The sequence below is a fragment of the Ambystoma mexicanum genome, chromosome 5q, assembly GCF_040938575.1.
Source record: "Ambystoma mexicanum isolate Mex_15411 chromosome 5q, UKY_AmexF1_1, whole genome shotgun sequence".
NCBI classification, from domain to species: domain Eukaryota; kingdom Metazoa; phylum Chordata; class Amphibia; order Caudata; family Ambystomatidae; genus Ambystoma; species Ambystoma mexicanum.
In genome coordinates, this window is record NC_090933.1 from 346,411,459 (window position 1) to 346,426,398 (window position 14,940).

General features: G+C 49.4%; 1 protein-coding gene across 5 annotated transcripts in view; it reads right to left on the bottom strand.

Annotated features, from left to right (window-relative positions):
* Positions 1-14,940, bottom strand: part of CEP192 (centrosomal protein 192) — a 2,773,731-nt gene that overhangs the window by 1,525,711 nt on the left and 1,233,080 nt on the right. For all 5 annotated transcript variants that reach the window (XM_069620824.1, XM_069620822.1, XM_069620821.1 and 2 more), the window contains one exon: positions 12,804-13,602. In XM_069620824.1, the coding sequence (XP_069476925.1) occupies positions 12,804-13,602 (799 nt within the window). The remainder of the gene's footprint in view (positions 1-12,803; positions 13,603-14,940) is intronic.

Here is a 14,940-nt window from a genome sequence, read left to right on the forward strand (position 1 = left end):
TGGTGGCAAGGCTTTTCCCAGGGAAGTGTCCAGGACTGCTCCAATGAATTGGAGTCTCTGTGATGGTATCATCTGTGACTTCTTTAAATTGAGGGAGAAGCCCAGCTTGTGAAGGAAGTGGCAAACATAATCTAGTTGTCTCTGAGCCTGTTCCGAAGATACAGCTCTGATCAACCAATCGTCTAGGTAAGGGTAGACATGAATCCCTTCCCTCCTTAGACTTGCAGCCACAACCGACATTAGCTTGGTAAAGACCCTCGGGGCGGAGGTTAGCCCAAATGGCAGAACTCGAAATTGATAATGAGAGCTGCCAATTGCGAACCTCAGGTATCTCCTGTGCCTGGGATGGATCGGCACATGGAAATAAGCGTCCTGGAGGTCTAGAGATACCAACCAGTCCTGAAGCTGGAGGGCCTGAAGGATCTGAGAGAGAGTCACCATCTTGAACTTGTCCTTTCGGAGGAATTTGTTCAATTCCCGTAAGTCTAAGATGGGTCTCAGTCCTCCGTCCTTCTTCGGTATTATGAAGTAGGGGGAGTACCAACCCTTGTTCCTTTCCGCTACAGGTACCAGTTCTATGGCACCTTTCTCTAGCAGGTCTAAAACCTCCTGCAAGAGGAGCGGATCTGGAAGCTTCAAAGGGTTGTTCCCCGGTGGATGACTCTGAGGGATATGTAGGAAGGGCAGGCAGTAACCTTGGGCCACTGTCTCCAGAGCCCAAGCATCTGACGTAATAGCCTGCCATTCCGTCAGATGGTGAGTTAACCTGCCCCCTACTGGTGTTCTGTGAGGGGAGACCTCAGAGTGGTTTTGAAGCGGCTGATGCAGTTGCCGAAGGTAAAGTGGCTCCTGCTCCTGCGGGTGCGGCTTTCTTTCCCCTACCCCGTCCACCACGGGTAAATCTTCCTTGGCCTCTTTGAGCCGGTCGTCCCCTGCCCCTTCCATATGAGGAATAGTAACGAAAGGACCGTCCTCTCCACGATGATCCCGAAGGACGAAAGGTATTCTGACGGATAGCAGCTCCCAATGACTTGGCTGCTGCCTTGGACGTTTGCAGTTTCTCCAAACTGTCATCCGCCTTCTTTCCAAAGAGGGTAGAACCGTCAAAGGGCATATTCAAAAGCCTGGTCTGCACGTCAGAGGCAAAACCAGACTTCCTCAACCACGCATGCCTGCGGATTGTGGTACTTGCCGCCATGGCCCTGCTGATACTGTCAGCAGAATCTAGGCCAGTTTGTAGGGTCTCGCACATCGCATCTTTACCATCCCTGATGATGTTTAAAAATGCGTCCCTTTCCTCTCCTTCTTGGAGGCAGTCAGCCGCTGATGAAGCGCACTCCCAAAGGGTGTGGCTGAACCTAGCGAGCGTACAGGTCGCGTTAATAGACTTTAACGCCATGCTACAGGCAGAAAAAACCTTCTTAGCCATGGCATCATACTTTTTGTCATCCCTATCCTGCGGAGCAGTGGGGTATGCAGATGTGCTGCCTGATGAGGTTGCAGCCTGTACAACCAAGCTCTCAGGAGTAGGGTGTTTTGACAAATATTCAGGGTCAGAACTAGCCACCCTGTATTTTGTTGACAGTTTTTTATTTACTGCCGGGATAATTTCTGGCGTTTCCCAGTTTGTCAAAATCCTTCTCTGTAGAGCAGAGTGAAATGGAACCACAGGATCCTCCTGTGGGCCCTTGTCCAGTATGTCAGTGAGGTCATCCTGCTGAAAGGCAGGAGAAGGTGCAGACCAACCCATAAATTCTATGATTCTAGACATCAGAGCTCTATATGGAGTCTCCGCATGTTCTCCTGGGTCTGGTTTGATAAATTCTGCTTCAGGAGAAGTGTCCAAGCCACTAGCTTCCTGAAGTGCATCCTGAAGATTTTTTAATCTTCCTTCCTCAGAGGCGAAAGTCTCTGGCTCTGGTGATGTGGTCCTCTGTAAATCAATATCTTGGTCTGAATCCTCCCTTTCCTCAAAAATCGAGGTTAAAGGGGGATACATTGGTTTTTGGAATGGTATAAACCCCATTTCCAATGCAGAAGGAGCCATCATCACAGGCCTTGAAAACGTCGATGTCGTCGACACCGACGTGAAAGTACTCGAAGGCGCCGTGAAAAGCGTCGAGAAATGTGTACTAGGCCTCGAAGAACTCGAAAGGATCGGAGTCCTGCTCGAGAACGACGTCGACGTTCTCGGCGTCGAGTCGGAGGTCTTTTGTCTAACCGTTGGCTGTGGAGTAGCCGTGGTTCTTTCCTTCACCGGCGTCGATATCGGCGTCGACGTCGGCGTCGACTCGATCGACTGATGCGCCGATGAATCCTTCGACAACGGCGTCGATGGCGCCGACCTCTGTTTCGAAGGAGTTTTCGACGATGGCGTCGATGATGCTTTATCTCCCGATGGCTCGAGGCGCTTTCGGGTTGACTTTTCCGCCGGGTACTGCGACTCGCGGCGTTTAGATTTTTTGGGTTTTTTACCCGGGGTATCACCCTCAGCTGTCTTCGAGGGGGACGAGGCCGCTTTCTCGAAGACGCTTAGCATCTTTTTCCTGAATTCCTCCCACTCAGCTTGCGAGCTGCGTTTTGTGGGGCAATGAACTCTCTCAGGAGAACTCGACGAAGATGACGAAGGGGATCTCCTACGTCTCTTCTTCGAGTGTCTCGATGTCGACGAGTGGTGGGAGCCACTTCGTGATCTAGATCGAGAGTGTTTTTTATGGTGAGGAGACGAACGTCTCGACTCTACCGAAGAAGCTTTCGAGGAAGTTAAAGTTGACCTACCTCTCTCGAGCTTCCCCCTACGCTCCTTCAAGGCTTTCGCCGTCATGGAAAGGCATTCCTCACACTCCGAACTCTGGTGCGTGATTCCCAGACACCACAAACAGACCCTGTGAGGGTCCGTCAACGACATTTTCTTCCCGCAGTCTCGGCACTTTTTGAAACCGGACCGAGGGGTCGTCGGGTCGGAGGAGGATGCCATCGATATCGAGGTAAATAGTAGTTATTATATACGTTATCTTGACGAGAACTGAGCAACGGTGTTCCGAGGCACAACGAAGCGCGGAAAAACGGAACTGAGCAACGGACGCTGCGCGCGGCCTTTATAGGCAGGATGACGTCGACGTCGGCACGGAGGCCGTCGAGGGTCATCGACTCGGCGATCATCGACGCGCAGCGCCCTCTGGCGAAAAAATTTTCCGAGGCCAGCAAAGCTGAAGGATTTATATTCTAAGATAAGGAATACGTCGGAGGACACAATCCCTTCGAAATGAAGTTACAGGTAGGAAACTACTCCCTTCTCCAGCATTGCATCTTTCATGGATTCACATGCTGTAAATAGATCACATAGCAGTATAACCAACCACTGGAGGTGCATGACAGGCAAACCAACCCCATGCCCCCAGGTCATAACGACGAACAAAGAAAAACATCCAACAACATGCATGATAACAGAACCAGAAAGTGATAGAGTAAAACACAAACCCCCAGAAGCTGCAGAGCTTACCACATTGAAACAAGCGCTGAAGGACCACCCGCGCCACCTGCACATCTTCCACATGTTAATGGCCCAGATAGTGTCTGGTGAAGGTATGCGGCACCGCCCAAGAAGCTGCCTGGTAAATGTCAGTGAGCGGGATTCCAGCCCAGAGCGCCGCTGACGACGCTGTGGAACTTGTAGAATGGGCCTTAGGATTTCACCTCAAGGGCTTGCCAGCCTTTCTGTGACAAAATGAAATTGTGGACGAGACGAGCAAGTCTTTGCTTGGAAATGGATCACAACGGCCACAAACAGCTGTTTCGACTGCCTCAAGTCCCGAGTACAGGCCAGATAAAACGTCAACACCCTCTTGACGTCCAGGGAATGCAGGGCTCTTTCCGCCGGCGTCGTCGCCTTAGCGAAGAACGAGGGTAAGGCAATTGTAGCAGGTTTGTGAAACGCCAAAGGCACTTTTGGTATGAAAGGTGGATTAGTAGACAGGAGAACCTGGTCTCATGAATTGCAGGTACAGCGGGTCAATGACCAGCGCCTGAAGCTCTGAAATCCTTCTGGCAGAAGTGATTGCAACTAGAAATGCGACTTGCCACGAGAGGAACTTCAAGGACGCCGTCAACATGGGTTCAAACAGCGGTTTCATGAGAGCAGCGAGAACCACATTGAGACTCAATACTGGAGAAAACCTTTTCTCCAGGGAAATGTCCGAAAAAGTCCCTTCAGAAAATGCTTAACCAATATGTTACTAAACAGAGGAGTAGCATGGCGCCGTCTGGTGAATCTAGAAATGGCAGCTAAATGTACCTAGACTGAAGACAATGCCAGGCCCCGCGCCAGATGCAGCCGGTATGGAAGAACCTGAGCTGTTCGAACCAGGCACTGAATCTCGCCGGTGTCCGGTCAAAGTTTCGAATCAAAAGGGTCAAATGCCCTTTTGATCGAAACCAAAAGGATAGAAAATAAAAAGGTTGATTTATTTTTTTTCTTTTTTTGTTTGGTATGTGAAAAAAAGTTTTTTTAAACCAGAAAACAGGGGGTTGGGGGGGACCCCCCCCAAAAAAAACAAACAAAATATTCAACCCTTTTTTTCGGTCCTTTTGGTGTCGAAAAAAAAGGCATTCGAGCCTTTTGTTTTCCAACCTTTAACCTAGAACCAATCTTGCCCATTTTCTACTGTACAAGATATTAGCGGAAGGCGCCCTTGCTGCATCAAGAATCCGACGACTCCTGTGAGATACCTAGATGACCAAACTGGTCAGGAGTCATGCAGCCAGGCTGAGAGATGACGGATTGTGATACCACACTCCCCTCGTCCTGCAACAGCATATCCTGTTCTCCCCCCAGATGAAGCAGCTCTTCCACCGTTAGATGAAGGAGATCTGAGAACCACGACTGTCTGGGCCAGCATGGTGCGACTAAGATCACTTTGCAATGGTATTTGCGCACCCACTGTATCGTCCGCCGAACCAGCGGAAACTGAGGGAACCCGTACCCGAAGAGGCCCGTCCAGGGGAACGCGTCTCCTTTTGAATCTTTGGCGGCGCACCCCAACCCACCTGGGAGACGTCAACCACTATCTTGAACTGAAGTCCGGCTCCAGCAGGGGCATGCTCCGTACAAGATTGTCTGTGCATGACACCATTTCAGGGCTTCTACCAGTCCCCGGCAGATGACCACCTTGTCCGACCATAGCCCTCGACTCTGCGACCACCTGTCTGCGAGGAATTCCTGCACTGGCCGCATGAACAAGCGACAATTCAGGATAAGCGGGATGCAGGACGCCATGGAACCCAGCAGTGACATGTAACTGGGGAGCGAGACCACAGTAGCCTGGCCCCATTCGGCCGCTATGGACGGCAACTTCACCACTCTCTCATCCGAAGGCTTCACTATATTGTCCTATGTGAGAAACTGAGCACCTAGAAACACCAACTCCTTGGATGGCATCAGAAAGGATTGAAGTGCAATGTCAGTTGAGGCTTTCGTCGCCACTTTCTCAACCCCCCCGCCCACTCCCTTTGGCTGACGCTGACCCTGCCACAGCCCTTTCTATGCTCCACTCTGCTATATCTGATACCCTTGATATTCTTGCCCCCATCATGACAATCTGCCTAAAGCCCAAAGCCAAGTGCAACTCTTGGTACGACTCAGACCTCGTCACCCTTAAACGCAAGTGCAGGGTGGCCGAAAGGAAATGGCGTGCTTCATGTAAATCTTCTAACAAACTGGCCTGCCACCTGTTCCAAAGGCAATACCGGCTCTCTGTTCTCACCAAGAAGAGAGCTCATATCCAAGCCCACGTCTCTGCGGCATCCAACAACTCGGCTGAACTCTAAAATCTGTAAGGAACTGGCCAATCCTGGCGCAGTCTCTACCTCTCCTGTCTCTTCCAAGGCCCTCTGCACGGCACTGGCTTCTCACTTCATCTCAAACTCAGGACATCCTGTCCTCCCTCTCCCCTCCCTCCCTCTACTCCCTTCTGCAGCCACCTCTCCTGCCTCCTTCTCTGCCTTTCCCCTGTTCTCTGCAGATGAGGTTTCTAGAAAAGTCAGATCTATGAAAGTCTCGTCAAAACAGGTTCACCCTTGTTCCTCCAAAACCATCAAGGACCACATCGACTCCCTGGCTCCTGCCCTGGCCGACTTCTGAAACCACTCCTTCGCCATTGGAGTCTTCCCATCCCCCCTGAGGCACTCACTTGTGCAACCTCTTAAGAAACACTCTGCTGACCCCTCCTGCCCGGCTTACTATCGCCCAATTTCCATCACTCCCTTCACGGGCAAATTCCTAGAAAAGCTGGCCATCTCCCAGCTTAATCTCCACACTGAATCTGTTGGTTGTCTTCATGACCATCAGTCTGGCTTCAGAGCTGCCAAAAGCACAAACACTGCTCTCCTGAACATCTGTGAAGATCCGCTCTCCAACCTTGATTCTAACACCCCCTGTGTCCTCATCATGCTTCATCTCTCTTCTGCCTTTGACAAGGTGCACCATGCCATCCTGCTGAAATGTCTCCGTGATAACCTGGGTATCACTGGTCAGGCCCTGGTGTTGCGGACTTCTTTCCTCTCTGATCGACCCTCTGAGGTCCAACTTGGGTCCTTCCTCTCTGCTATCTTTTTCTCTACCTGTGGTGTCCTCCAGGGGTCTAACCTCTCTCCCTGGCTGTTCAACCAATAACTGGCACTTCTTGCCCACCACTTTGCCGCTCTCTGCCCCAACTTTCAGTGCTATGTGGATGACTCAGCTCATTTTCAGGCTACCTTCGGCCACCTCTTCCCCATCTCTCATCACTGTCGGTCTGCTATCCAGGAGTGGTGTGCCGCCAATGACCTCTGCCGTAATGCCAGTAAGACTGAGATTCTCCTCATTGGCACACCCACTCCCTCCTTTCCTGTTGCACTCTAGCCGGCCTCTCTTGGCCCTCTTCCTGCTCCCACCTGTGAGGCTAAAAACCTCGGGGTCATCTTCAACTCCACACTCTCCTTCTCTCCTCACATCTCAACGTCTCTAAGAAGTCACACTACCAGCTGCACCTAGTCAGAGGTATTCTTCCTTTCCTCTCCTTGCCCCAGAAGCTCACTGTCTCTAGAACGCTGGTTCTCTCTAGGCTGGACTATTGCAACAGCCTTTCTAAATCTGCCTGCCTCTACTCTCTGCAACTCATCCACAACATGACTGCGAGACTTGCCCTTGGTCTCAAGCCCCGGGATCGTATTTCTCCAAGACTAAAATCTCTGCACTGGCTCCCAGTGGCTGTGAGGATTAAGTTCAAACCCCTCTGCATTGTCCACAAGGCCTTCTAGGACCTGGGGCATCAATACCTTTAACTATCTCTTCCTAAATATCTTCCATCTCGAACTCTTCGCTCATCCGCCTCCAACTCCCTCAGGGTCAGCCACTTCTCCAAGCAACAAGTTGGTGGTAGATCTCTTTCTTCGACTGGTGCCTCCCTCTGGAACAGCCTCCCTGCCTCCCTGAAACTTGAGGAGAATCAGCTCCGGAAGCACCTCAAAACCCTTCTCTTTGCTTCTGATTTTTCTCTTCCTCTCCCCTGCTGACCTCCTGGCTGAAACTGAAACTGCACAGGTTACCTGGTCACCCTCTGATCTCGGGTCCAGGTACCTCCCCCGCTAGTCTCAAACACTTGCACTGCCACCTGGCAATCCCGGCACTTGGGGACTGTTTCTGTATCCTTACAGTCCCACTACCAGCAATCGACACCTGATTTCTGCACTTACTTTTGCACTTGCCACCTGCTGACTGTTACTTTTACTTATTATTATTCTATTCCCATGTACTGCACTCTCCCTGCCCCCGCACTTTCCCCTTCCCCCATCCCATGCACTTGCGTGATCTGAATGACACTTGGCCTAGTAGGATTGTTGTCTGTCCTCCCTTCATTCCCCCCCCCTTGCCTCGTCGCGCATTGAAACACTTTTGTATAGGCGCGTTATACATATCATATCTTAACATGAATCAGAGTCCAAATCACAAGACGCTGGCTGCACTAGTTGGAGTAGCTTTTCTCTCTCTGTTTTTAAGTCCTTAAAAAACATGAGTAGTTGTTGGAGCGATTCTTCGTGTTTGTTGCATAAACGACATGCGTCGTCCGGGGTCAGACCATATTTCCTTAATATGTGTTTTGTTCTTAAAATGTTAAGCCAGAAGCGCAAAATTGCCTCTCTGTGTTAGGGATTTGAACTCTTGTTCAAATAGTTGGGAAGACTTTTCGTAAAGTTAACAAATTTAGTTGATAGTGTGTGAGATTTTGAATTTCTACTAATGTTTTCAGTCTGTGCCCAATCTGCTAATAGTAATGCTGTTTTTGCTTTTTCGGGATTGGCGTGTAATGTTTCTATGTTGACACAGAGGTTCTCCACAATTTCTTTGCATTTGTTCCTCCATAAATTGAGAGGCCAAAAAGTGGCTTCCTCATTTTGAGATTTCAATATTTTGTATTGAAGTGGACAGTATTAGTTCCACTTTTCTGGACGTGCAAATGTAAAGAATGGAGACCCAAATCATGTCTGATCACACCTATAGCTATGCAGTTTGGCAGTCTTAAGAGTCTTTTCCAAAATCTGGCCTCCAACATTTCCCATGTCTTCCAGGGCAGCCTTATGTAGGTTTCAGTGCAATGCGCTGCAGGCATTGGGCTTGGTGGCAGAGGCATACAAGGTTAATATGGTACTCCTGAGATCTAGGGGGATGCGATAGACTTTAACAAGGCAGTTGGTGCTGGCAACGATAGTTGGCTATGGGATGGCAAAAGGAAGGCAAATAGGGTTACAGAGTGGGTCGAGAACTGATGAAGTGTGCATCAGCGGAAAAAGTATGCTTGGGTGCTATGGCTGAGCACTGAAGATGAAAGCTCAAGTTGGTCTAGTGGCCCCCATGAGACGGATATTGCCACACCAGTATTGATAGCTCTTGAATGTTCCAAGTACGTACCAAACAGTCATAGAATCAGATAGCTTGTAAATTGTAATCCGATGTTGCAGGATGTGCCCCTCCTTCTGTAGGGATGTTGGATGATCGTCAATAATAAAATACTGCTATATACAAATATTTGTGGGCTTGGATATGCAAAACTGATGGCACATTGGGTTTTTGATTTACTACGGACACTTAATTATGGAGTTTGTTTGCATGCGTTCCTATTATGACTTGATGGTAACTTCTAGATTTGGAGATTATAATTGGGACATGCAGGGTATTGGGAAGGAAGGAACAAGTTACTAACCTGTAACTAATGTTCTCCAGCATGGCTCTGGCATGTATTCACATGCTCATGAATATTCCCCGTCAGACTGGGAATCCAACTGTATTTCTCCTTTAAAACAATTGTTGTCCTCTTGGTCATACCGCCCCCATCCAATGACATGCCTCTCCTTAAGCCCCACCTCTGGTTGTCCTCTACAGATTTGGTAAGCACGTAAAGTGGCAGTATGAGGAAGAAGAGCCACAGAGGGGACGGAGGGAGGGTTTGTACATGACCCTTGCCAGAGCTATGCTGGAGAACAATAGATACAGGTAAGTAACTTGTAACATCTCCAGCAAGGGGTCTGGCATGGATTCACATGCTCAATAACAAATACATAGCAGTACAACATTACACAACCACGGGAGGTGGAAAGGCTCAACAGAAGCAATCAACTCTTACCTCTGGAACAGACTGGCTTCAAGCGAACAGGTTGCATAGTACTGCTTGGCCGACTCTGGACTCCTCCCTGGAATCCCTGTTGATGCAGTAGAATCTCGTGAAAGTGTGCATGGACCTACACGTAGCCACCCGGCAGATGTCCAGAAGGGGCAAACCAGACAGGAACGCCGTCGTCGCAGCGATCAGTCTGGTGGAGTGGGCTCTCGGACGGACGGGCAGCAGTCGGTTCACCAAGTGCGCGGTGCAGCCGGAGAGCCACCTTGAGATGGAAGCCTTGGACAAGGCCTTCCCATGGTACACAGGAACAAAGTTCACGAACAGTTGAGAAGTCTTCCGAAAACTCTTTGTGCAGGTCACGTAGAACTTCAGGGCACGAGCAAAGTCCCACAAGTGCAAGGCCCTTTCTGCCGGTGACGAAGGCTTCTGGAAAAAAACAGTAACACCAAAGGCTTTTTGAGATGGCATTCCGATGGAAACATCGGCATAGAAATGGGGTGCATCTGCAGCACCACCCTCGATTTGTGGAAAGTCAGGTATGGTTGCTTGCACGAAAGGGCCTGGATCTCACCAACCCTCCAGCCAGAGGTGAAGGCCACAAGGAAAGCAGTTTTCCATGAGAGGAATGAGAGGGGCCCGATGCATAGGCTCAAAGGCACCCCCCCCCCCATGAGCCTAGCAGGCACCACATTGAGTTCCCACACCGGAGCCTTCACCAGCAGGAAAGATCGAACAGCCCCTTGAGGAACTCCTTGAATCGGTGAGGTTAAAGCGATGATCTTCCTGGAGACCTGGTGTAGCGGGAGATGGCTGCCAGATGTACCTTGCGGATTCCGACACCCGGTACTTCATTTCTAGCCTGTCTCCTCCCACACGTCATCCAGAAGGGGCTTCCTCTTAGCCTCGCAATCTGTGTCTGCTGGGGGAGAGAGGGACCAACGCGGATGTGGAGGTTGAAATGGGGGTGTCAATCGGTTCCTCTTCTTCACCGACAGCTTACCGGGGAGCTGAGGGACCAATGGAACCAGGCCCTGTGGCATCCTCATCCGGATCTCCGACACCAAGGTGTGGGGTGGGGGGTGGGGGGCAGGGGGATGGAAGACAGTCAACAGGGTGTACAGAGACAAATCCCTTAGCTGAGCTGGCATGATTGGAACACTAGTACCCCACGCCGTCATCCTCTTCCAAGTCCTCGTGGACCGTGTGTAAGGACTCCAGGTCCTTGTCCGTGGATGAAACTTCAATGGTTTGGGCCATGGCCTGGGACTGATCCGGGGCCTCCTTATCTCTCCCCCCCTACTTTTTTTCCACCATTAGGGGTCGGAACCAGATTCTAAGACTGTATCCCCTTCTCCGGCATGCCAGAAGACTTTGCCAAAGTCACTGCAGTGGTTTTGCGCCTCAGGGGCATGGATACCTTCTGCGCTGCGGGGGTTACCTTCACTGGGTCAGCCCCTTTAGCCTTTGTGAGAGCAGCTGACACCAACTCTATCTTCAACAAAGTCTTATCCTGTGTCGATTGGGCAGTTCGCCGCCTTCTCTTTCCGCAGCTTCTCTGGTTTCTCCTGCATTTTAGCCAGGTTGGAAGATTTCCTTTGAGGAGGAGCTTGATTGCCAACTGGCAATAGGAGCCAGAGGGTGAGGTCGATGGTGCCGTGTCCACCGTGGGACCCGCTTCCGCGGCGACCCTGGTGGACCAGGACTTGTGGTTCTTGGCCTTAACTTGGGGCCCCCACGGATAAGGTGCCCTGAAAGAACTGCAAAGATCGCTCCTCAGACCGGCCGGTCCTGGGTAAGGCATGACCCTGCTTGCAGAGCGGGGCAGAGGCCTTGGCGTTCAGTCACACCACCAGTCTACTTTGCATATCCTTCATCGTCTTCTTGTAGAAAACAAGTTTATTTCTCAAATTGTCCTTTTGGTCTGAATGCAGTCAGTAAAGTCATTGCAGGTGCTTGTCTTCAACAAACCCATTCCGTAGCCTGCACTTGGTTCAGAGGGATCTTCCTTCCTTCATTTTCCTCCGTCATGGTCGGAGGGCACGAAGTAGGCCCGATGGCCTTCTGGAAACTTTGCGATCTTCGCCCCATGAGGGGCGCTGAAATTCAGCGACAATGGCTCCCCACTGTCGGCAGATGGAGAGCACACAGGCTCTTTTGGAACAAAAATAGAACCCTTTTCCATCGGAAAACAAAAAAAGTAGAAGTAGCTCACAGAGCAAACTCAAGGACTCCCAACACTGCCGCATTCGGTAAAAATCTGCAGGTGGCTACCAGAGGAGGGGTTTGGGGAGAGGACAGTCATTGGATGGGGCAGTATGACCCTGAAGACAGTGATTGGTTTAAAGGGGAAATAGAGTTGGATTCTCAGTCCGACTGGGAATATTCATCAGCATGTGAATCCATACGAGACACCATGCTGAAGAAAGGCTGTTAAGAGGTCAGGTGGTTAGTATGGTGGATTTGTGGGGTGGGACATGAACAGTTCTATACTGCACCATAATTAACATGCACATCATATATTGTTTTCAAAATAAAGTTTGAAGAAAAATGTGATGTCAATAGCGTGAAAAGAGCATGTGCCCCCGTGCTTCTTGGACTCTGCAAAAACACAGCAATTGGAAGAGAATGTCTTGACAAATTGTACAAGGCTGCAGTGTAAAGCACTGTTCTTGCATTCTGAGAAACCCAAAGGACATTGTGTTTTTTATATGTGCTAAATGATCCATCAAAGCAAACATCAACCATCACACAAAATATTACATGGATGAATATCTCCCTGCCAGACACTTCCCAGTCACCGCCACTGTTCCAACAAAAACTCTCGACTCCCGACAAGAAAGCATCTGTGACCAACCAGACTTCTAGATCTGGCAGTCTAAAGAAGATGGCAATTAATGGTCGACTAAGACGTCCAGGGCCACACAATGTTAAACAATGAGCAGGTCAGACAACATGCACAAATATTGCACCAGTGCGCTTCGAGGGCCCGTAGTCTCGCAGAATGTATCGTTAGGTCATTTTCCGATCTAGGAACCATTCCAACGTATTAGGAATGGAATGAGGATTTCAAAATATTATTTCATCAATGATAAACTGGCATTACAGTATCCCCTTACAACAAAATGTTGATGTTAAAAAGGGCAAGCTTACCAAATCCAGAAGACCTTCTCATATCCCAGTTTTGAAATCCACCTGAAGCAAGTGGCAGTGAATTTATCAATCCCGGTCCAACATTGCAGTTTTGTATATAGTTCTCTGCATAGCCAGCTTGGGAGGCAGGATCCAAAAACCTTGATGTGGGTCCATATACTGTTGAACTGCCAACTGTATACTTGATAGTTGATGGCTCTGATCCTACAAACTGCTGGGCAAGTTGTGTTGTTGAAAAGGAATGTCCTGGCAAAAGTGCAGAAATGCCAGAAGGTACTGGATACCCATCTGAGTAAACACCAGCAGATTTAAAATTTGAAATAGGGACACATGGATTATCTAGAAGATGCTGCTTCAAAGTAGTATGTATACCAGCTGGAGGTAAAACTGGTACATGTGCCAATAGAGGTGTTATAGGGACATTTGTCAGCTCTGGCTTTGTTATTGGTTCACTTATGTGTGCTGACTTCGAGCTGTAAGGGAGACCGGCTTTGCTTGGGACGGCAGAATTACCACAATCAATTTGTTTCTCCACTGATGCAGTGCTTCGACTATCAGATTCCAGCTCGTCTTTATCTACTCTGGAGGAACCCTTACAAATTTCATTTTTGCTGTTAATATTTTTGGATTGAAGTCCTTCCGGTTTTGTGCGTGTTTTTCTGGAACAGGTATTTAAAGATGGTCGATCTTCATTATGCTGGCATGAGGAATTTTCAGACACACCTTTTGCAGCATATTCTTCTGATGGAGTTGGGCTGGCTCTAATAATTGTAGTACTCAGCTGAAATGTGTTATTGCTCTATGGAAACAAGAAACGTAACCAGATGAAATATACCATTTTCATGCATAAAAACTATACTACTGTTCCTAATCAAAATTGAAGTATAAGTTAAATAATGCATACATTTAAACACAATACAGTAACACCATGAAAAAAAAAGTCTGTTCATGCGTAGGTCAGCCATGCAAATTCATGCTAAGATGAGGCCTGCTAACTCAGTCTCCTTTCATCACTTACTAAAAAACAGCTGGAGAAATTACTAACCAGTAATGTGGTTTCTATGGATTCTTGTTCGCAGATTATAAACTTCTAGCATCAGCTGCTCTGAAACGTTTTCATTAGGGGGCATGGTACGACTTGATATACATCATCGACTCTTCACTCGGCCGTGCCAATCGTCTGCTCCGGACGCGGTGTCGGATAATTATATGACAAAAACGAGGAAAGGGGCGCACTCCAGTTCCCTGCACACCTTTCCTTATTTTTCCATTTTTCGCAGGACTTGAGGGGTGGAATCCTCAAGACCTGCCAAGGTGCCGCACCAGGGTTATATATATGCCCGGCTTTGGAGTGCCTCACTTGAGCGTTTTCTCTGCAGACCAGATGACTACATCTACCAGTTGCCCTTGCAGCAGATTTTTATCACCTGCGGTGAGCTGCAAGTCCACCCAGCCTCCCAGATGACGTGTATTGGCACAGAAACCGGTTGGAGGAGTACACCAATGGCCTGGAAGGTCATGCAGAGAATTGGAGTGCGCACCTTTCCTTATTTTTCCATTTTTCGCAGGACTTGAGGGGTGGAATCCTCAAGACCTGCCAAGGTGCCGCACCAGGGTTATATATGCCCGGCTTTGGAGGGCCTCACTTGAGGCTACACTCCCCCCACCTTTCTCCACTGTGGGATTGGGCGTGAGCGTTTTCTCTGCAGACCAGATGACTACATCTACCAGTAGCCCTTGCAGCAGATTTCTATCACCTGCACCTGCGGTGAGCTGCAAGTCCACCCAGCCTCCCTGATGACATGTATTGGCACAGAAACCGGTCGGAGGAGTACACCAGTGGCCTAGAAGGTCATGCAGAGAATTGGAGTGCGCACCTTTCCTTATTTTTCCATTTTTCGCAGGACTTGAGGGGTGGAATCCTCAAGACCTGCCAAGGTGCCGCACCAGGGTTATATATGCCCGGCTTTGGAGTGCCTCACTTGAGGCTACACTCCCACCCCCCCCCCCCTTTCTCCACTGTGGGATTGGGCGCGAGCGTTTTCTTTGCAGAGCAGATGACTACATCTACCAGTAGCCCTTGTAGCAGATTTTTATCACCTGCACCTGCGGTGAGCTTCAAGTCCACCCAGCCTCC